General features: G+C 38.3%; 1 protein-coding gene across 16 annotated transcripts in view; it reads right to left on the reverse strand.

The window, feature by feature from the left end:
• The window catches only part of PCM1 (pericentriolar material 1), a 40,753-nt gene extending 18,192 nt beyond the window's left edge, over positions 1-22,561 (reverse strand). For 6 of the 16 annotated variants that reach the window (XM_071432274.1, XM_071432268.1, XM_071432271.1 and 3 more), the window contains exons 1-20: positions 22,263-22,401; positions 18,429-18,547; positions 17,574-17,819; positions 16,168-16,440; positions 15,475-15,645; positions 13,766-13,954; positions 11,676-11,853; positions 10,583-10,692; positions 9,937-10,153; positions 8,502-8,700; positions 8,035-8,211; positions 7,146-7,303; positions 6,719-6,933; positions 4,994-5,145; positions 4,783-4,912; positions 3,983-4,117; positions 3,346-3,539; positions 1,998-2,195; positions 903-1,125; positions 637-782 (exon numbers count right to left, since the gene is read on the reverse strand). In XM_071432274.1, coding sequence (XP_071288375.1) covers positions 637-782; positions 903-1,125; positions 1,998-2,195; positions 3,346-3,539; positions 3,983-4,117; positions 4,783-4,912; positions 4,994-5,145; positions 6,719-6,933; positions 7,146-7,303; positions 8,035-8,211; positions 8,502-8,700; positions 9,937-10,153; positions 10,583-10,692; positions 11,676-11,853; positions 13,766-13,954; positions 15,475-15,645; positions 16,168-16,440; positions 17,574-17,819; positions 18,429-18,524 — 3,407 coding nt within the window. In that variant the 5' untranslated portion in view covers positions 18,525-18,547; positions 22,263-22,401. The other 10 variants (XM_071432273.1, XM_071432270.1, XM_071432267.1 and 7 more) reach the window with 8 other exon arrangements.
• Positions 22,562-22,763: the final 202 nt, after the last annotated feature.

Raw genomic sequence — 22,763 nt, forward strand, 5'->3', positions numbered from 1 at the left:
AAATAAGCAAGCTGAAAACTTCAACAGAAACAATCAAATATACAAAGTATTTACAGAACTGAGGTTAAAACTGATTTTAAAAACTGTGTAAGAGGACAGCACATATATATCACTTACCAAATACAAAACAGAGATGAAGGGCTTCAACTCTCATGCAATGAATTAAAATGACTATTACATCTTTTTTGAAAAAAGATAATTTGGATCATGGAATCTTACATTCCATCATCTGAATGGAATGTAAGAAGCACAAATTGTAACTGAAAACACTAAGAAAGGACAAAAAGCTTTTTTGCTGTATATTACCATTAGAATCCAGAATCTTGCCAGGTAGTCTAGTGAAGACTACAGACACAAAAGCATATTAGAAAATAACTACTGCAACAGATTTTTGCCAACTTTTGGTTCTCTTCAATGAAGATTACTAGGAAAGTACTTTTAAAGGTATTAAAGAGGTCATGGGGGGGAAAGATGACAACCAGAAATGCTGCACACAATTTCAAAAGCTCGTTACCAACTTAGAAGTTCAAGAGTCTCATATTTAACCACTATCTGTAATCTTTTATTCACATAACCATGTTCCTGTTACTGAAGCATTTAAAATTCCACAGTTAAACATTAATACAGTCAACAAACCTTTGGACATTATTCTGCTGCCAAGTCAGTTGAGTGTAACACTGGTTTAATTGATGCATAATAAGATGTATTTGTGAAGATGCAACATTATTGGGCATCATGCTGTAGGGGCCTGTGAGCAAAGTCTGCAGAAGGCAAGAGAGGGTCTGTGGAAAGAAAATATGTAACAGTGACCAATCACAAAAAACAGAAGTTAGTGCTAGAAGGAGTTAGAAAGAGAATAAAAGGCAAATAAGAACAGCAAAATAACAGCTCTTCATATCTACCTGCTGATCCTGCATCAAAGTTTGACAAATGCTGACACTAAATTCATGCTGTTTCTTCAACTGATTGATCTGCTCTTGCCATCGCTCCTTTTCTTCCACATAGGAAAGCTCAGACATCCACCGAAAATTTTCCTGACGCCGCATATTTATGTTTTGCTGTTGCCTGGCCTTAGACACGGGACGATAATTTCCATCTGCTGAAAGGGGACGGCAGTTTTTCCACCTGGGTTGGGAAAATTTGAAAAATGAGGACAAAATCAGATAATTCAAACAACTAATGATACTTCCATATTCACATTATGTTTAAGTCGTGCATCAAAAACTCACATGGCACAGGCCAGCTAACTACACATGCCATTTTGTCAATCCAAAATTATCCTAAACAAAAAACAGGAGCTCCCTACCTGACTATGATTGTCAAAAAAGGAATGGCTATGAATGTGCCTGGGTCTTGTTTTTAGTATTTTCCATTACTGCTAACATGTACTCAATAAAAACAGAAGCCACCAACATAATACATTGACAAGTCCAGCCTCTGATGAGCCCACTGTCTACTAACATCGTTTTGGTATCCAAACCAGAAGAAATAACTGCAGATATATACATTCTTTTTAACATGGCATTTTCATTTAATCACACAAATGTTATGAAGGAAGTCAATCAGGTAAACAATAGTTAAAATTATTCACAATAATTAAGAAATAGTTTCCAGAACTACAGAAGCCAGCAATTTAGAAGGAAAAGATTCAGAGTTAGTTTAATTCTCTGAATTACTATTTTTGAAGAGACTGATCATAGCAAAAATTTCACACATGTGATTATCTTTTAAGCTGATTAAAAATAAATGGGAGCATCAGAAGCCACTACCACACAACTGGAGAGCTCAATGGCAGATTTTTAGTAAGACTGAAAACAAAAGAAATCACCAAGTCAGTTACATACATTGCAGCTGCAAAGACTCAGAGAAGAAACTGCCACTAATATGAAAAAAGAATTTTCCTTTGCTGTAAGGATGCCCTGTAGTTAATGCAATGCTTCTTCCACCATCTTCCAAATACTCAGACAAGCATCAGATCAACAAATAAGGTTACTAACCTATCTTTGTTTCCTTTACCAAAATAGGCATTTTCTGGTATGTTGTTATTGGGATAAACAGAAAAACTGTCATTCAAACTTGATGCATCTTCTTCCTCTTCTTCTGCCTGACCAGCTCCATCAGAGAGATAACCGTCTTCATCTCCATTTTCTTCCTCTAGGGCACACTGGGTAGAACCTCCCCAGGTAGCCATTGTCCTAGTGAACATTGCAGGGTCAGGGAGAAGAGGGGTGTTTGGAAAATGAGTATTTTTTTTTCAATTTTATGACAAATTATTAAAACAATCTGTTGACAATTTCAAGTCTATCTGCAATTAATCAAGCTGCACCAAAAAGAATTGAACTGTTCTGAACATGAGCCAGTAGTGTGCCCACATGGCCAAGAAGGCCATTGGCAACCTTGACTCTATCAGGAATAGTGTGGCCAGCAAGACCAGCGAGGTCATTCTTCCCCTGCAATTGGCACAGGTTAAGCCACACCTTGAGTGCTGTGTCCAGTTTTGGGTCCCGCAATTTAGGAAGGACTTTGAGATACTGGACCACATCCAGAGAAGGGCAACAAGGCTGGTGGAGAGACTGCAACACAAGTCCTATGAGAAGTGGCTGAGGGAGCTGGGGTTGTTAAGCCTGGAGGAGTTTTAGGGGAGACCATATTGCTCTCTACAACTGCCTGAAAGGAAGGTGTAGCCAGATGGGGGGTCAGCCTCATCTCCAAGGCAATCAGTGACAGGACATGAGGACAATCTTAAGCTGAGTCAGGGGGGTTTAGGCTGGACATTAGTGATTGACTGGGCATTGGAATGGGCTGTCCAGGGACGTGGTGGAGTCCCTGGTGGCATTTAAGGAAAGACTGGATGTGGCACTCAGTGCCATGGTCTCATCAGCAAGATGGTTTCAGGCCATAGGTTGGACTCGATGTTCAAGGTCTTTTCCAACTCAGTTGATTCTGTGATTCTCACCAGTGCAAAATTGCATTCTGCTTCTAATACTGGGACAGATAAATGAAATTACTGTCTGTATTGGAAATTTATTACTTTACTATGCTATAAAATGGGTAAAGATGAAAAAAACCTACTCTGATCGTTTGGCATTTTCCATGCAATTTCTTCTTCTTAGGTGTTTCTTTTCCCCACTAGTAGAACAGAAGAGACTTAATATGCTGGGAAAACCCATAAAACTGGCAAGTTGCTAAATAACAGTCACTTCACAAGCCAAGAAATTAATTTCCTGCTCTGTTAAATCATCACATTCAGGGGTCAGATGAACAGAGGAAACTGCCCCCAACACTGACATCCTACTGAACAATGGAAGCACCTATTGATGAATACAGAGTAACTTGCGCTCTTACTTCTCAGTCCTACTCTGCTGTGGAGTACACCGAGCTTCTGACCCTTCACTTTTAACAGATGCAGCAACAGTAGATATTGTTTCTGCAAGCTCTCTCCTTCTCTGATCTTCAGCCATTAAAGCTTCAAGTTGCTTTCTTCTCTGTCGCAATTCTTCTCTTAAAATCTCATGTCTTCTCATCTCAGACCATAACTGCTTGCAGTAAAATGGAAGAATTAGAATATAATGCTAGCATAATTTCAGGAAAGAATAAGTACTATCCAGATCAATATCAAAGACAATTTAAAAGGTGAAGAAAGACACAAAGATAAATCAGGTTTCAACAAATACTTTCATCATTTTCTCAAAAGATGACGTGTCTACAGTATATAGTATCAAATTTTCATGGTAAAAATTAAAAATTAATTCAACTATCACATTAATATTTAGTAACAATTGCCATATTTGGGGGAGAATGTCTTGCCAGTTCAAGTCAGTATTTCCTTTTTTCCAGAAACAAAATAAAGGAGTTATATATATATGCTTTGTTAAAATAGCTACTACTCCACTCCCCAGGCCAGCTATTTAAAATATGTTTAAGCAACCTGTAACTTCCTTCTAAACTCTTTCAAAGTCACTGCATATCAAGTATGGAATACCTCATTGCCTACTGGTAATGATTCATCACATTCAAATAAAGGCTTGACAGCTGTGTTACACTCATTCATGGCTGGAGTTGATGTTGCTTGTGACGATTGTCTATTTGCTGGGCAGTTACCCAGGCCAGCTGACAACTGAAAGAGAAAGCAAAATGGCAAAATAGAATATAAGAGCTTTCTAAAACTTACCTGCAGTTAAAACCCAACACAGTTAAGGCTTTATGAGGCTAGAAAGTCAGTATCCCAGGAAAAGGATTTTTGAATCAAGGCTTAACATTTATTTCAAAAGTTACCTACCAATCGACAAAACTGATGTATTATTATATAATGTTCTAGGATGCACAGTATTGATAATTTACTGCTCACTTCACAGAAAGAAGCTAAGAGCATGAAAAACAGTAAAGCCTGTAGAGTTAAATTAAAATGCAATGAATTGTTGATCACACATTCAAGATGCAGCATCGCTCCAAAGTACCAGCAAATGACTACTAAGAGAAGTAAAGAAGCAGTGACTGACCAGTATGGACAGACAAATTTCACGCTAAAAATAAGACAGAAGGTTCTGTATCTTTGAAGACTCTGTCAAGGCTTTTGAAGACAAACCAGAATGAAATTAACCACTGAACAAGAACCTTTGAAAACTGAATGACATAAGCAGAACTCTAGAACATCTGCTTACAGTATACAAGCATTACCAATTTAAGTTTTTTTCCAATTTTCATAGGGAAAAAAGGGTGAGCAAGGTATGTTTGTTTCTTTGCTCAACACCTTAAGACAGCAAAGAAATACATTCTACCTACTTGAAGGTCAGGACAAGCTTTCTGTAACACTTGAATTTTTTCCTGGATTTCAAACAGTTTTCGTCTTTCTTCTTGTAACTGCTTAAGCTCCCGTTGCTGCTGCTGAAGTTTAGCTTCATAGAACTTCTCTCTGTGTAAACAAGTTATCCACGTGTTACTTGGCAAGAAGTTGCCTAAAGCACAGCTCTACCATCCTCTGACAAAGGCTTACCTTGCTTTCTCATTCAGTCGCACATCTTTTTTTAGCTTGTTGGAACTTGCTCGGACATTGTTTGGCTGTTGCTTTGTCTCTTCCCCCTCACCCAACAAGTCCCCAATATTAGATGCATTTGCAATTGCTCCTTGAGGTTCTGGATCATCACACTAAAAGGATGTCAGAAAGGCAGTTAGACTATTTTCAAGTTGATACCAAAAAAAAAAAAAGTAAAAAAAGTAACATATCTAGTTTGTCAAGTTTGTCTGGTTTGATTTTTTCAAAACTAATCAGTCTGAAGAGCTTTATCTTTAGCACAAACCAAGAACTGAGAAGTCATTATCACCATGGCATCATGACTTTAAGATAAATTGAGTTAATGAGAGAATTTGAAGTTATTTAACTCAACCTGAACTACTGAAACTTCCACTCTAAATGTAAATAATTTGTCTCATTCTTGAAGCATGAAACACTTGCCTGTGGCTCAGTGGACAGAAACATACAAGCATATGAAGAAAGAACAAGGAGGAACAGGAGGAGACTGAGGTGAATGAGGTGAACAACATTGCCTATTTACTGCAATCAGTGAACTTAAATATTATTATTAACAATAACTACTCTTGAAAACTAAATCTGAAAGACTTTTGAGAAAGTCTTACTGGTTTTCTATTCTGCTTTTATTTTTTCATAGTTTCTGTATTTTCAGTTCTCAAACTGGAAATATGAAAGCCATGCCCACTGCTGCTTTTGTTTTCCAATGTAATCATTCTCCATAAAGACTCTGCTGAACAGGAGAGACCACTGGTGACCAAGAATGACACAGCTCACGGGCCTACTGTATCTTTGAGATTACATACACATAACAAGCATTGCAAATATGATTGAAGATATGCCATTAATTAAGCTATTTATCAAGGAAGCTGCTGAATCATCTCTAATTCTGATTTATACCACTGCACAGTTAGCATCTCTATAGTGATGATAAAAAACAACACTGATCTAGATGCTGAGAAATAATACAGGAGTATTATCTTGAAATAACAATATTGTGTTTATACTGTTGCTATTGTCAAACATAGGTTCCAACTGAGCTTGATTTTAAGCCTTTTCATTTCTGATACACTTCTGTGTATTCAGTATGCAGACATGACAGCAGATGGTGATCAAATGGGAGCATTCTGAACGGACATTAGATCCATGACATTGTGCTGCTAACATCACTAGATTAGCATGAGATATTCTAAATTAAAAACACTCCCAACTTATAGCTGGCCCTCAAAATTCTCATAATAAATAAAACCACTGCCTCCAAACCAAAATACTGCAAGTCAAATATATTGCAACATCCAAAGATTTTAATGAAAAATGTTCCTCATTGATTGAACAATGTCAAAAAATCTAGGGCTCAAAAACCTAAATGTGTTGAATGTTCTGCATAATCTTAAAAATGTCTAATATTTAAAAAAATAATACTGATCTACTTCTTGGTTTGTATTTTGTAACCTAGTGCTAAAGTTAAAGACCACTGGTCCTTAGGCTGGCATCCTCCAAGAAAATCCCTGAATTGAACATCAGAAGTGGCACCTTTGAAATCAGAAAAATCAAACTGTATCTCTTTTTCCCTAGACTACAAATAAGCATTTTTAAATGTTCCATTAAGCAGTTTTTCCCTATCAGAAGGTACAGATAACACAAAACAATGAATGTTAAATTTTTGTGCACAAGTTTATATTGATAACATACCTGCACCATAGCAGCAAGGTTTTGTAACCGTCTAAGCTTCTGTTTTGCAGCTATAAGTCTATTGATCTTCTGCTCAAACTCAGCATCTCCAGCCACATCACCCAGGCTGCTTCTGTGACTAGACATGGAATCTTCACTAACTCGATCTTCTTCCACTTCATCATCTTCACCTTGGGGGAGATCGAGGTGTTTGTCATTCTCCCTATTATGACAGTCTGGAGTAGGAAGAGGAGGAAACAAAACAATACCAAAAGACACATTACTGAACTTCTGAAGTCCACTGTAATTAAAGTAATATTAGAAAAATATTAGCTTAATGATAAGGCTCTTGAATACTCTGCTCATCAAACACAGATCTCCCAAATGCTGTGCAGCTATCAGTTATTTGCACTAAGAAGTAAAATTACTGGAAGATTTTAGAACATACCTAAAGCAGAAGACATTTTTAGAGTCCTTATATTAGCAGCAGATCTGTTGTTTATTTCACAGTCTGTATTAAGATGTCTTCCATCTCTGTTATTAGTTCCACACTGTACATTTGAGTTGCTATTTATTTCACTCCAACTACTGATTCCTTGAGGGTTTCTAGGGTGAAATAAATTACTCATGTTAACTTTTTAAAAACTGGTATGGATACAATTTTACTTCAGTCTTCTTCTACCTACCATTTTACAAATAGGTGTTCTGATCCCTCCTCCTAAAAAAACCCAATAAAACCCCCAAATCAACAAACTCCAACCCCATATAAAATCCATCCAGACACTGTGAGGTTTTCCATATTCATCTCTCCAACAGATTACTTTTTTTTTTAAAAACAATCAAAGCAGCTTTAAATTATCCCCTGCTAGATCTGCAACAATACATTAGGTCTTACAGGTGTATGTCTACATTATAAAAGCTTTATATGATGCATAGCTGAGTGACTGCTCATTTCTACCAGGTGAAGATCCTCAATGTACACAGGTGCCAGACTATAGCTGTAAACTGAAGGGTTTTTTCCTCCAATTCTCTAGTCTAAGACTGTAATCTTCTAGTGAAATTCCATACACATAATTCAGTACTTAAACCCAAAGGAATTCCAGACTTTTGAAGTCTTATAGAGATTTTCTAAATGTTCATGCTAATCTAAATAAATAAGATACCAAGGATTAGACAATTATTAAACATTTGTGTAACAGTTACCTCAAATTAAAAAAATCTGTACTTTTGTTAATGTAATAAGCACAGATTTAAGTTACTTCTGTTGACTCAAAGTATTGCAGGTTTCCCAAAGCAACAACTCAGCTACAAAGCCTTTGAATAACAAAAAATACAACCTGATATTTGTAACAGGCTGTGGATGCTCATGTTCAGAATCACTTTCTGATTCTTCTGTTTCTTCCTCCTCCTTAGTGTTTTCATTGACAGCATCTGTCATCATATCAGATCTCTGCTCATAGTAGTGAACTAATTCACGTAACTCATTCAGTCTCTTACGAACCTCATTTAGCTTCCTGAGGAGGAAAAAAAGAGTATTTAATCTGTTTTGCTGTATTATGCTAATCAATGTAGAGTTAAAAAGAATATATATACCCTTAGGTTCTTAGAAGTTACAGTCAGTTTTCAAGAACCTTACACTTGAAGCTCTGAATTCAGTTAACTGTATTAGACTGTTTACTAAGTAATCTGTAATACTAAATTAGGTAGATCAAAAAATGGAAATAGTTACTTAACACAACACTTATTAAAAAAGTAATGCTCCAAATTACTAAAGCAACACTAAAAAAAATTAAAGAACTTTTACTGAAGCTTTTCTGTTGGATTTAGATTTTCATCCTCTTCACTCTCATTCTGAGAAACCAGGGAATCAGGAGGATAGGGAGCAGATGCCAGACTATTTGGTTCACCATTGACAACAGTTACTATGCCTACAGGACCAGAAGCAACTGAAGTTGTACTTCTTTGATCAACACTCCTTTGAGGAGAACCTGAAGCAGGAAAAACTACAGAAAAGAAATACAGCTTATGTAAACATTTCGTAATAAGGAATCTGCTTAACTGAATTATATTAAAATAACAACACAAAATATTATCAATAAACAAAACAGCAGTTAATAACTTCTTTCCTTAGCAAAACAAAAGCTTTTTTCTTAAGTTTCATTTCATGCAATGTCAATAGGCAGTGAGTAATAAGGTGGCTTGTGTAAACAAGATTTCAGTTATTCCCTTTTAGCTTTATCAAATGTCAGAAGTAGAAACTTTCATGCTGTGAATCTGCCCATAGAGATTTTTCAAGGGTTTACTTAGGGCTACATTGCTTTTTATAAAAATTTAACATTTTAGAAATTTGATCAAAAGAAAAATCCTAGCAAATTTTTCACCTCTGCTAAGTTCTTTTGTCTATTTGCTGTACAACGAACTGGATGTTTGCTTCTTCTGGCTACATGAAATCATATCCAATTATGTTCATATTATATGCACTAAATACATACAGAAAAATTGGGCTACAATAACATAACTATTAAATCAGCACGTCCTTCTCCAAGTGCATGCTTCAAGGCCTCATTTCTCAATGCTAACCAGAATATGCTGTGATCACCCCTCAGAGGTTTTCAGCCGCAGGACAAATGTCACCAGTACAAATGCATTGTTAGAAACAGAGAGCGAGAGCAGCAAGTGGACAGGTCTACATGAAGAAGCAGAGCACAAAGCCATTAAAAGAAAAAGCCAAAGCTCTAATCCAGTCAGACAGGTAAGGCCCTCTAGAATGGCCTGTGATTGAAGCCCCTGCCACGAGAGCACATGAAAGCCTTTTGATAGAGAGGGAGCAAAGCCATATTGCCATAAAGCTACCAACACATGAAGTGCTGAGTACACAAATGCAAACATACTGTGATAAAAACACAAAGCTCAAGTTCATATGGCTCTTTTTTTCACAAGCCAGATGTGTCACACACAAGCATCACATCCTCACATTAGTCAACTTCAGTATTATAAACAAAAGTGCTAAGAGAGTCATCATCATTAAGTGCTAAGACACTATCATCATTACTTGTAGAGTTTTTTGTTAAGACAGAAACTTATACAGCATTAAAAACCATTTATATTAATAGTGCCCTAGCACAGTTTTTATCACCAGCATGTCATTGACCAATTGCAATCTCAAACACGTTACGAAACACGCACATTAAAAACATGGTATTCATGAAAAAAATATAGTTCTGCCTATAATGACTTACAGGAAGAGTTGTTTAGATGTTGGTCACGAAGTGTATGAAGTTCTCCTAGTAATTTGTCCATCTTTTGCTTTTTGCCCTGCAACATTCGCATCTTGTTAAAAAGCTGTGCCTTCTCATCTGACTGGTGTTCAGACATTGAAGAGTTTCTGCTTTGTGAAATCTCTCTGGTAAGTGAAAGGCTTTCTGCTTGCCTTCTATTGTCAGGCACAGACTGTGTCTAAAAAGAGTAATTCCATTTTATTCAGAGTACTACAAAAAAGGCCAATAAACTGTAAGAAACAAAGCTTTCTCATGGACCTTCTATATGCAACACCAGAATCAACACCAAAACAAAGAATATTATAAAGGGAAATATACTGAAAACACTCTAATGACATCCCAATAATATAGTGAGTTAATAATGAAACCACAATAAAGAAACTACTTCTCTAGACTTTAATGGAAACACATGAGACACAAAGCATAGATCTGTCAGCTAATAACCCTTAGGAATTTTCAAGTTTGCTGACTTTTCAAGTTTGGGGGGAACTCTGATAACTTCACTAGCAAATACACACAGATGAGCAAGACAAACATTGAACTGCACTGTTAAATAGAATAAAAACTGATAATGGCAAAATCTATACAGTACAATCTCAGGACTAACCTGAGAATCATGAAGTTGGTTGTGAAAGCGTTGAATTAAGTCATTCAATTCTTCATTCAGTTCTGATGTAAGACTCACTCCTGAAACACTACCTGTAGTTTCTGTTACAACTGGGCATACAGAAAAAGGGGAAAATATAAATATTTTTCCACAGAAATAAAATAAAGGCTATTTAAACATGTGGTTTAGCAACATCAACATACTGACCCTCTAAAAATACAGCATTAATTTTTAATTTTTAATTTTCCACCAGCTTTACTCTTGAAAGATGACTTATGCTACAAAAATACTAACAAGACAACTCAGAGCTGCTTTGTAAGGGACCATACAAAATTACTTTAGCCTTGCTCTGTGTTTTGCTAAAAAGGTCAGAGCAAAATGAAAACAACCCATTTGTCCAAGGCTGATAGAAATTTATTAGAAATAAAACTGCAATTATTTAATATAGTTAAACTAACAACAGTGCAGGTAATTTCACTTTCTCAAAATAATAAATTAACAGTACACCAAGCTTTCATATTGGTGTAAATTGCAATATTTACATCTGTAAATGGTGTCTTAGAAGCTTGTTCTTCAAGAAGCTTTATGAGAGAAATAAATTTAAAAGAAAGCTTTTTGCTTTTGCCTCAAAGTTCATACACAAACAATACTAAATTGTTTGAAAGATTGGCAGTTGAAAGATCCAAATGATTCTATTTTCCCCCCAAATACAAACCAACAGCTCATAAGAAAGTCAAACACAAATATTATTTATTTTCCCCAGAGATTATGCCTTCATTACACACATAGTAAAGTTTCACTGTTTTCAAATTTCAAAAACATTTATTTTGCCATAAGTTGAATTTGAATCTTATCATTGAGTAGGCCAACTCTTAGAAGAAAAACTCATGCTTTTAGGATTTTACAGGTAAACCACAGTAACCAGCGCCGGGTTTTTAAATAACACATCATTTTATAATGTTACATTGTCAACTCTTCAGAAACAGAGGCTTTGAAATAAAAAAAGCCTTTTTAATGCATATTTCACAATTCCAGCTTTAGTCATTCAGTCAGCATGCTAACATGCTATAAGAGACACCACCATTCCACATACCAGAATCATCCAGGACAGCAATGGCTTGCTCTGCTTTATGCTGCAAAGCAAGAAGAGCTGCCTGTCTTCCTTGAAGAGCCTTTAGTTCCTCCTGCTGTTGTAGCATCCTTTTCAATAAATCATGCTGTTTCTTCAAGTTCTCCAACTCTTCTTTAGCTTCCTGTTGAGGATCTCTGGCCTGAAAGAGATGGAGCAACATTACCATAACTACAACCATTCATCTGTTGAGAACCAGTAAAAGAAGTCTCAAAGCAAGAACAACTTGCATATAAATTAACAGCCTGGTTAACGGAAAAAAGTAAAAATGAAACAGCTCCATCTTTCTGATAGTCCTTTATTTAAAAAAAGACCTCAGACACCAAACAGGAAGAAACCTGTACCACCAAAAGGTGCTTATAGCTCCAGAGGGTTTAAGTTTTCTTTTTCTTTACAAAGCCAGTCAGCTGCCCTAATGTGACCCAAAGACTAACCAAAGCCTGCCTCTGTCTTTTAAATCATAACAGAGGGTATTAACCTTAAGACTGCTAAAGGTAAGCAAGGTAAGGCATTGCATCATGGAGCTATATAAAACACAAGATATCAACTGATTTACTGGCCTAAAATCTCTAAAATTTTCAGAACAACACTTTGGGCACTATCTCATTTCTAACCCATAATGTGTTTAGTTCTATGTGCTGTATTTATGGCATTGATACTAGAATATACCAGATTTGGGTAAATCAATTTCGTAACAAAAACATGCATAGAACCCTGTCTACATTGTTTTCAAAAATATTTTGAAATAGTTCTGAAAGAAGGAAAGCAGGCTGAGCTCAGACATTTTCCTCATCCAATGCTAATTAGGAGCTGGAGATTTGCATCAAAACTTTTACTCAAATGAAGTATTTTAATGAGACATTAGTTAATATGCTGATCCTGTCTGAATTTGCATTATGTCACTTTGCACATGAAATAATGGAAAATAACAAGCATCTACAAAGAACACTACTAAATTGAAAGCATAATCTTCAATCCATAATAGTATTAAGTTTGCAAAGTAGAAAATTCAGTCAAAGTATTCCGCATCAAATGTCAGACTAGAAGCAGGCATCTTATGAACTAGTTCTGGGTACTAAGGAATGCTCAACTTTCCAGTAGAGAAAGCTGAAAACATCCAGAATTCTAAACTCCTCAAAGTGTCAGTAAAAGATGCACTGCAACTAACACTGATGATTGCTGTTTAACCCTCACCTTTCATATAAACAGCAGAGTAGAGTCCAAATAGATCACACTGAAATCAGCACAGGAAGGAACAAGGGGAAGAAAGGGAACAAGGGTATATGTATCAACCTCACTCACCCACGAAATAATCCAGGCTTTATCTAAAGTACCAGATTTGCTTGAATTCATGAAAACTGCATTTAACAAATCTTTCAAACTTAGTTCTATATTTAGACTAGTAAGCTTGACAAAACATTTAAGTCTCTTATTTTTTGGGGAAAAAAATGATGGAAGACTTTTTAAAAATTAAGTCATAGGAAGGACAACAACATAGACAAGCTCATAATGGGTAAAAAAAGACGCTTTAGAAACTTTTCAAGACGTTTTGAAAGTTTTCCTCCTTCCAACTAAATATTGGTATCAACAGCTACAGAAGAACACTCGTGGAACAAGTTAAGGCTATTAATTTCTAATTCGTCTTCTGTATTTGGTATTAGTTTAAATGTGCATTGGCAGACTATTATTGTAACCATGACAAGTGTCTTAAAGTCACATTTACAACATGTTTTCCCAAGAAGGGAACAACAAAACTTAGAAGGATGATCAACGTAAAATCATAAAACCTGCTGTACAGAGTTACATCAATTCTAACTTTCAATGCTAACAATTCAGAAGAAAAAATTGTGAAACATTTCTATTCAAAGAAAAAATATTTGAGGCCCAGAAGACTAATTAATGAAAAGACAGCTGGATACAGATAAGCAATCCAGTGGGAACATTCACTGTAAGTAACAAGTACATTTGAAGCAATTAATAAGGGAGGTGGGGGAATGGGGAAGACTAGCCAGTATAAACCCTATTTGAGGCTAAAGTAACATTTTGAAGTGTACCTTTGAAAGCAATCCATGATCCTGGCTATTAATCCCACAAGGCCAGATTTCCCTGTCATTCAGAGCAGCTCTCTCTCTTTTCCCTTTAGGGCTTGGTGTAACATCAATGTCTGTAACCTGTTCTCGTGCAGCTGAATTCCCTAGTTTGTCCTCAATGCGGGGCCGACAACTCAAACTAAAAGATACCTCCTATATTGAATAGTTCAGTATGTTAGAATTTGAAAATGCGCTCCAACTTAGCATACATTTTTAAGTTACAAACCTACCCACTTTAACTTGTCAAATAATGAAAACTAGTATCTAATAACATCTACTAAAGAGTGAAGACAATTTTAGTCATTCTTAGAATTTGCACAACAATAAAGCTCCATACAGCAATCAACATTATACGACCAGAAGTATGCACTCTGCATGTAAAACATCCAAGCTGCATGAGAGAGCTTAGATGCAAAATTAAGAGCCAAACAAAAAACTCAGCACAAACTTTGCAAATATTGAGAAAACTGCAAGTTTACATGGACACTTCTTAAAAAACATACCTGTCTTTTTCTGCATTTTCCAAATTTAATTTTTTTAAAGTTAAAAGTGCATCTTCCATGTCTATCATTAAATTTCCTTACAGACATAGAAAGGGTTCTTATAAAGCTAAAAATAATTACAAAAGCTTCTTAATGTTTTAACTGTTTTATTTCCAAGCAGGTAAATTCTCCTTATCCATAGGACATTCAGTGTGCTAACCCGCCGGCCAAAAAGAGTACCTGCTCTCTGGTACTTTTCCTCAGTGTAATAGAATCGAGGACACAAAACTTAAGTTATTAAAATGCCTTTGTATCTACTACAAGATATGTTTACCACGTTAAAAAAAAACTTTTATAAATAGAAAGGAAGCTTGGACTGTTCATCTCAGCACTAAATTCAGAACACATTTTCTGAGGAGGTGCCCATCTTCCCAAAAATGAGAGAAACTTCTGTGTTAGGTCAATACTTCTATCTTGTCACTAGAAAGATGCTTGGACAATGGCCCACTAATGATACATTTTTAACTCCCCCCTCACCCAATACCCAAAAACTTTCCCCACTAACAGAAACAATCCTAGAGATGAAAAATTGTATATAAAGGTATTTCTTCCTACAACAAGTGAGTGAGTTCTCTGCCAAAGTACACATTCAACTCTTCATTGTACTTTGAAGAAAGAATAAATATTTAAAAGATTCTTCAGATTGCGTTGTGACAGAATCATTACTTTTTTCTCATATTAAAAAAATAAATCCACACATGCATGGACACCTCCTGAATGGAGTGCTTGGGGATTTACTATTTTGAAATTGAACTGCAGATTATGACACTATCGTAAGACCCATGAAAAAACCAAAATAAAGCCCTAATTTCTACCTTAATTGCTAAAAGGCAGCTTACCGTGGTATCTGAAGCCTCAGACTGCACATCAATGTTTAGCGATGTGCTCTCACCTACAGAACCAGATCCCACAGCTGAATCTATAGTCCGAACATCATCCTCCTCATTTTCTCTAGCCTGAAATATTTCATTGGCACAAATCAAAAGCTATATAAGGGGGCAGTAAAAATGAATTATGGAAGGTACTACATACCAAAATCAACACCCTCAGTAGCACCATCAAAACATAAACGGACAACTCCTAAAAAAAGCTTACAGTGCAGAAACAAACATATTATGTTCTCAAACTTACAAGCATCTTTTGCAAAAATTTCAGATAGGATTTCTCCTGCTCTTTAAGGTCATCTATAAGGTGCGATAAACGCTCAACATTGGCCGATCTTTCATTTTTCTCTACAAGATCATCCCGCATGGAGCTGGCCTTAGCAATATAGTCGCGAATCTGAACTAGTCTGCTCACAATCTGCAAAGACACTGAAGTTACTGAATGCATTCAGCTACAACTGCAATGTATTCAATGCACAAGACACAGTGACAGCAGCAGCAAAGGAGCAATGAAAGGGAGGAAGGTTAGTACTTTCACTCCTCTGAGCACTCTTCCACAAGTGGTTAAAAGTCGACAGCCTTTATAAGGACAGATTTATGCATGCGGGAAGTTGCAAGGCTGAAGCACAGGGCTTCTGGTCAACACAGGCTAAAACAAAACTGAGCTCATCAATACAGGAAAACAGTCAACTGTGAGAGCACTTTCTGGAGCCACATAAAAGGGAACCAACCTCTAAAATGAAAATTATTATTATTTCTGCTACCAACAAGCAGATTTCTAAAGAACAGTAGTATTAAGTCTGGTTTCATGTTTTCTTCACGTTTCAGAAGAGTAGAAGTTAAATATTTCCAATAAGAATTTATACTTTGAAGAAATTTAGAAAGCAGCACTGAAGATTAAGAGTCAATATTTTGTAGACTTTATAGGCTGTGTAAATACCTGGCTACTATCCATCGTTTGTTCTCCTCTTCCATCTTCTTGAGCAGATGCTTGACAATTTTGCAGGAAATCCTTGCTTAGAGCAGCTCCAAACAACTCTTTACATTGCGCTGATACCCCACCTTCCTTTTTTTGGGAACCTGAGGCAGGATCTTTGCTTTTGTTAGTGTTAATCTGTAGTGACAAGAAGTTGAATGGTTTTTTGTTCTCATTAAGTTGACGTTTGTTATTAGCAGCCGTTGCCCTGCCTTGTGAATCACTTCCAATGCTTCTCTATATACAAAAAAAAGAAAGAAAAATTGCTTTATTTTTTCATCCACTATGTTCTCAACACTGCTTCGTTTCCCTGCTTGTATTACTATTCCTACAGTATTATTAGACTGATTTTAAAGTTACCTAATCAGTCACCAATGGGCCAAAAGTTAGCTGAAGACAGTGCCAATAATTTTTTTGTCATAAAGTTTTCAGAAAGCAAATCCATCCTCCCAGAACAATGAGAACCAAAAACATTTTGTAGTTTCTCAGCATTTAGTTCCTTTTTTGCTGTGAACTCGACTTTTACTGTAGCAAAAGGCAGTCTACTTCTCCAGGTACATTTGAGAAAAGAATAGTAATAAAAGAGTAACATATTCCTATGCAGAACATAATACCTCAAAACTTCAGCTTTTCTTTAAAGCCTTGTGAATAGCAACACATTGCCCTAACATACATTTGAGGAGGAAGTTTTGCCCAGCCTTTAAACTGTAAGTCAACACAATGAATCACACTGGAAAGAACCATCATAACCAAAGAAGTTAGCAACAACCTTTAGTAATGATGAACAATTTCTGTTCTGAAATTGTTAGCACAAATTTATACCTTGTTCCAAAAGACTCAATCCCTCATACTTTTCCTTAGCTTTGGAAAAGGGAAGGATGAATGTGCTGTATTTCCAAAAAAGTAGTTTTGGCTCAAGAATTTGTGCCATTGAATTCTCTGCTCTACTGAGGAGCAGTTTTTAACTATACTCCTCTGCTTAATCTGCAAGGGTAACTATGTTCAGGATCACAAACTGGCAGTTTGAGAACAGATTTTCAAAATAAAGTAACAGCTATTTTCAGGTAGTATACAAGTATGATGAGTAAGAAATACTGCTCTGAGGACACAGGAATTTTATAATGGCTGAGAGCAAGAAAGTGAAGACAGCTATCACACAAACAGAGGAAAGCCATAGTCCTGAACTTTCTCTTATTTCCTGAAGTTCAAAACCAAAATTTTGATTTGGTTGTCATGGTGGCTATAGGTTTGTTTTTTTTTTTACCTTGATCACTTATGAAAGGATTCTGTACTCATCTGTCACTTTATTAAGCGATAACTGAATACATTTTGGAGTCACATTTCTAGTGGGAGCCAGTATTCACACAAACCTGATCGAGATCACTGAAGTTTATTCTTTGTTTAAGCCTTTCTAGTTCAGCCTGCTCTGGAACAGACATCTGAGTCATGTATCGAGCATGAGGAAAGCTATGAGAAGTTCTGGTCTTCCGTCGTTCCATTCCAGGTGAAGATTCTGGAGATATGTCATTAGTAAGTCTTGTTTCACCTTCCCCACTAAGCTTTTTCTTGTTTTTCTCTGAAGATCTGTTTGCTTTCTTCTGTTGACCTCCCCAGTCCTTAAGGGGTAGGAGAGAGAAAAAAAATGGTATTTGTTATCCACCCAGACAAAAAGCATTCTGTGAGAGAGTTTACTTCCATTTTAGAAGTAAAAATAGCAAGCCACATTGAAGTAAGCACTAAGTTTTCTAGAGCAAATGTCACTTTATAAAATAAAATTTTCTCCACTGCATAATTAAAAATAGCTTATCAGGAAATTTTAAATCCATTTCATCCTAAATGCATTAAATTAACTTCAAATGGAGCTCAAGTTGTATTTTTCTTCTTTGCTGGGGACTTCACTTTCAGGAGTTCAGAACATTTTAAACTCTTAGTGAAAGCTATTTTAAACAGCTTTCACTTTCCTGTCACCTACAATGCTTTTGTGTCTAGCTACTCTATTTACCCCAAACGCTTGCCATAAATACCCCTACAGACCTCACAATCTCTGAATTATACCCATTGCTTCCTTACATCTACCTCAGGTTTTCCAAGTAAAGCTGCACTGGATGCAAAGCCATGCATGATGAGGCTTAGGGGTTGGCATCGTTACCTGCCACTAACAGAATCTAGCTGGTAATTCTAATGTCCAGCATCAAATGGCAACAAAAAGAAAAGAAGAATTTTACCGTGTTGTTCAGCCGGTCGTCAAGGCTCTCATTGCTCCAGCTGGGCAAGTCCTGGTCATTCATGCCTTCTTCAAAGGGACCACCTCCTGCTGCCATGACAAGTGATCAATAAAAGCAATCTATAAGGAGTTGAAAGAAATGTGCTGTATTAAAATCAGTTTACATAGAAAATTTTAAAGATTCATGATCTGAGAAGACAACTACATATTCATTATATGATGAAAACACAAAGCTGTTTAGGAAACTAAACTCCCCATTTACTACGCTTTGTAACTAGAAATGTATCAATGAGAAGAACACAGAAACTGACATTAAAAAAATAAGAAATAGTAGTTGTGAGTTCAGGGCTTTTTAATCTCTGATCTGTGAAAGAAAGATTTGGGGGTTTTCTGAGGGCTTCAATTGTCCTTACTTTAAAACAAACTCTACAGTGCTCAGAAAGGCTGCTTTGTAATTCATATAGCCTACACTTCCAGGCCCAGGGCGATGTCTATTTGATACAGTAAGTGACTGGAGACCCAGTATGTCAAACTTTCACATCCATTTTAATACTGAGATACTGAAAACAGAGTACTGAATGACACACTTGAAAAAATACACGGAAGACAGACGTCAGTAAAAGGATTTTTACTTTCATTACCACACATTAAGCTATTTAAGCAGTGAATGACCTGCCACTAACATTACAGATTCTACCAAAACCAAACAAAACCGTGAGTTTCACAGAGCTTAGCTGCTCTCCATCAGTGTCACTCTGTGCAACATAAAGTAACTTAAATGTTTGACGTTTTCATTTTCTCTTCTTATTTTGACATTAGAATTAAAAAAAATTGTTAAAGCTGAAAGATCAGAAAAAGTATTCCTTTATGAGAGTAAAACTAGATTAGCCTGTTCCAAAAGGTGAAGAATATGCAACTAACTATATTTGCTAAGTGCTGCTGGCACAATTCCACTGCAGAAAGTTACAAAATTTAACTAAGAACAACTGTAACAGATGCAGAAGAAAAGCAGTCTTGCAGAGATTTACTTTTTCCAGCTCATTTCCACCACTATGTTAGAACATAACCCTAAGCTTAACTGAAAAAATATAAATATAGAAGCTGATAGGAACCACTTTCTCAACATTTTACTGCAACTATCTTTTCACAGCGTGCAGGTGAAGAAATCACCCAAAACTAAAGAATACAAAGTACTTAAGCAGTTTTAAGGTGTTTTTATTAATATTATTAATAAATTAATATTATTAATATTTATTAATATTAAAGTTGTTTTTTAAGTTGTTTTTTATTAATATCAGTTCCAGAAAGGAAAACAGAAATCTTGAACTAAGTTTAAAAGCTGTCCTAGTACATCTATCTTGCTTAGGTATAGGATTCAATCAAAATCACACAGTACAGCCCTCTCAAGAGGCACACTTACCAGGCAGTATTCCTATGCAAACACAGCCAATTACTAAATCATAAAGGCAATGGGATCTAGCAGGCATGCTCCTTACACCATAACCACATCTCCACTCGGCAGTGTGCCAGCCTAGGTCACGGTAACAGTTTGGAGTCATTCCTCTTCTGCATCTCTAAACCACAACCACAACACACACAGAACAGGTGCAACTGCCTCTGCCCTGGGAACTCTGCCCTACTGTCCCTGCACAAGGACTCATACTCCCTTCTTCATCCCAACAGAAATGCCCACTAGGCCATGCTACCAGAGAGTACATCCTATAAAAAGTTCACAGGGAAGCTCATGCTAAAACTTACAAGCATCCAAAGCAAATGCATAGTTATCAGTTCAAAAGCAGCCATGATTTTAATGAACTATCTCCAGTTACAGATAAACTGCTCGGATTTGCAGATGTGTAAGACCCAACATTTCAACAGACACTGTATCCTGACCTATGTCACTGAGCATTATGAGGAAGATTAGAGGCCATCTGGGTTTACAGTCCAATTCTCTAAGCTGTTTCCTCATCATCACGTTATATAATTCTACTAAAACCATAGCAAAAGTAGTTTTTCCCTATCTTCCACTGTAAGAAGAAGTGGCAGCATTCATCTCTACATAATACAAGTAACTACTCACATTTACTTTTTCTAAAACTTTCACAAAACCTGTTCTCAAATATCTTTGCTGTAGGAGACTCCATTACCTCCGAAGTAATTTCACAGCCCCAGATGGAATATTGTGAATTACAGGACTCTCAAGCAAGGAGACCCAGCATACATCAACATGCCCTGACAAACACGGCTCAAAAATAACAGTATCTTCATTGTTTCCAGCAAGTGGAATTTAAAGTGTCCCAACAGAACCAGCCCCTTACCAAAAAGAAAGTTTCTAAATATTAATATTATAGTCTTTGATACCTCCAAATGAACTGTAATTGTAATCAAGCAAGTTTAAGATCAGAGAGCTCTGATGGTATATTACCTCTTTATCTCAGTTGAAAAACACAGAGAGGTTCAGCTAGGTTTCTGTTTCTTTCACATGAAGCTGTTCTTTCCACCTCCACATACACATTTCACCAATATACATTTTTTATTTGTTTTCATTTTACCAGCTATTTCTACAAAAAATCCTCTTCTAAAACCTTTGTTATCTTCCCACTATCTACCTGTCTATCTACCTACAGCAACCAATTCCTAATTTCAGGTTCTTGCAAGTCATAGCATCTGTACAAAAGCTTTTAGGCATGTGCCTGCTGCCTTACAACATTTACCAGGGATTTGAGAAAAAAATACGACGTTCAACTATACCTTCTACAGAAATAATATCCTCAGATAACATGCAGAATTGTAAGCAAAACACGTAAGACAAGAGTCAAAACATTCTGCACATGTATCGGCAACGTGTAGATTGCACAGAAGAAACACTACTTAACACACAAACAAAACAAAGGTATGTACTTCAAAAGGCTTTTTCTACAGTAAAGATGCTCTTGAGATTTTTTTCCCGTAGCATTCATGTGAATGCAGGAGCTCTCTGGAGCACCTAATACTGCAGAGAGGAAACTTCTGACAATCAAAAAAAATTAAACGGAAAAGAGAAAGTCACAAAAAGCCATCAAAGCACCATAAAGGCTGAAAATGGGGCCAAATAATTCCTTTTAAGTTTAGCTTTTTAAGACGTGCACTCCTCCCTGGGCATTAACTCCGTAAAAGCAAACCATACAGTATCATGACACAGGAGCAGTCAGCAGAGCAAATCCTCTCCCGCCGCACCGGCCAGCGCTCACAGGAGCCGCACACTCACACACCCCAGCTATGGGCGGTGTGTCCGGCACTCACAGCTTCCAGCGCCGGGGCCTCCCCAGCGCCCGCAGCCTCCGCCGTCCCGACCCGCTCCGATGCCAACGGCAGGCGCCGAGCGCAGGCCCGGCAGGTCTCGTCGCCGCCAGCGGGGCCGGCTCCGGAGCGAGCGATGGCCCGGCGGCTCTGCCGGCCGCACCGCTCACTGCCTGAGGCGGGCCAGGCGCTCCCGGCCCGGGGGCGGCGGGCAGAGATCCCGCTCCTTCCCGGCGCCAAAGCCCGGGCGCCGCGGGCTGCGTGGGTAGGCGGGCTCTGCTCAAGGCGCCTCCACTGCCGCGAACGCGGCGGCGTCTCCTTGGAGAGCGAATAACGCGCCCTGCCCTGTGCGAGGGGCGCGGCCCGCACAGCCCGCCGCTCCCGCACGGTTTCCCCGCCGCCCCGCACCTGCCTCCGAGCCCACTGCCTGCTCCAAGCCCCCACCCTGGTGGGCCGCCGCCCTGCCCCACAGCACCAGCGCGGCCCCGCCGCCACCAGGGGAAAGGGACGGGGAAGGGGCAGCGCGCCGCGCCAGGGGCAGGAGAAGGCGGCTCACCCCGCGCCGGAGGGGAGGTCACTCGGCCCAGCTCCTCCTCCACCGCCGGCCGCCACTCGCGGGGCCCGGGCTGCCCGGACGAACGTTTCGCCTTCGGGCGGCGGAGGAGCGGCGCGGCCTCGCTTCGCCCGACGCGGTGGGACCGGGCTGGCGGAGGCGCTCACGACGCTCCTGCCTCAGCCACCGCCGCCATCTTGGCCGCCACTCCGCCGGGGGCGCGGGGGGCGGTTCCAGGCGGAGGGATACAGACACAGACGGACAGACAGACACTCACCGTTACCTGGTAACCTCCGCCCGCCCATGCCCTTCCGCACTGCGCGCGCCCCCCCCCCCGACCCGCACCGCAGAGCGCCCGAGAATCCCCCGCGCAACCGCCGGGGCGGTGGGGAGAAGAGCGGTGGGCGAAGAAACTCCAACTCCCAAGGTGCATTGTGCAGGGAGCGCGGCGCCCCAGAGCCGGCGGAGGTGCTTCCTGGGAGCGGTAGTTTTCCACTAAGGGCA

This window comes from Agelaius tricolor, unplaced genomic scaffold (assembly GCF_023055355.1).
Source record: "Agelaius tricolor isolate 1412-34295 unplaced genomic scaffold, bAgeTri1.0.p SCAF_8, whole genome shotgun sequence".
In the NCBI taxonomy this organism is placed as follows: Eukaryota; Metazoa; Chordata; class Aves; order Passeriformes; family Icteridae; genus Agelaius; species Agelaius tricolor.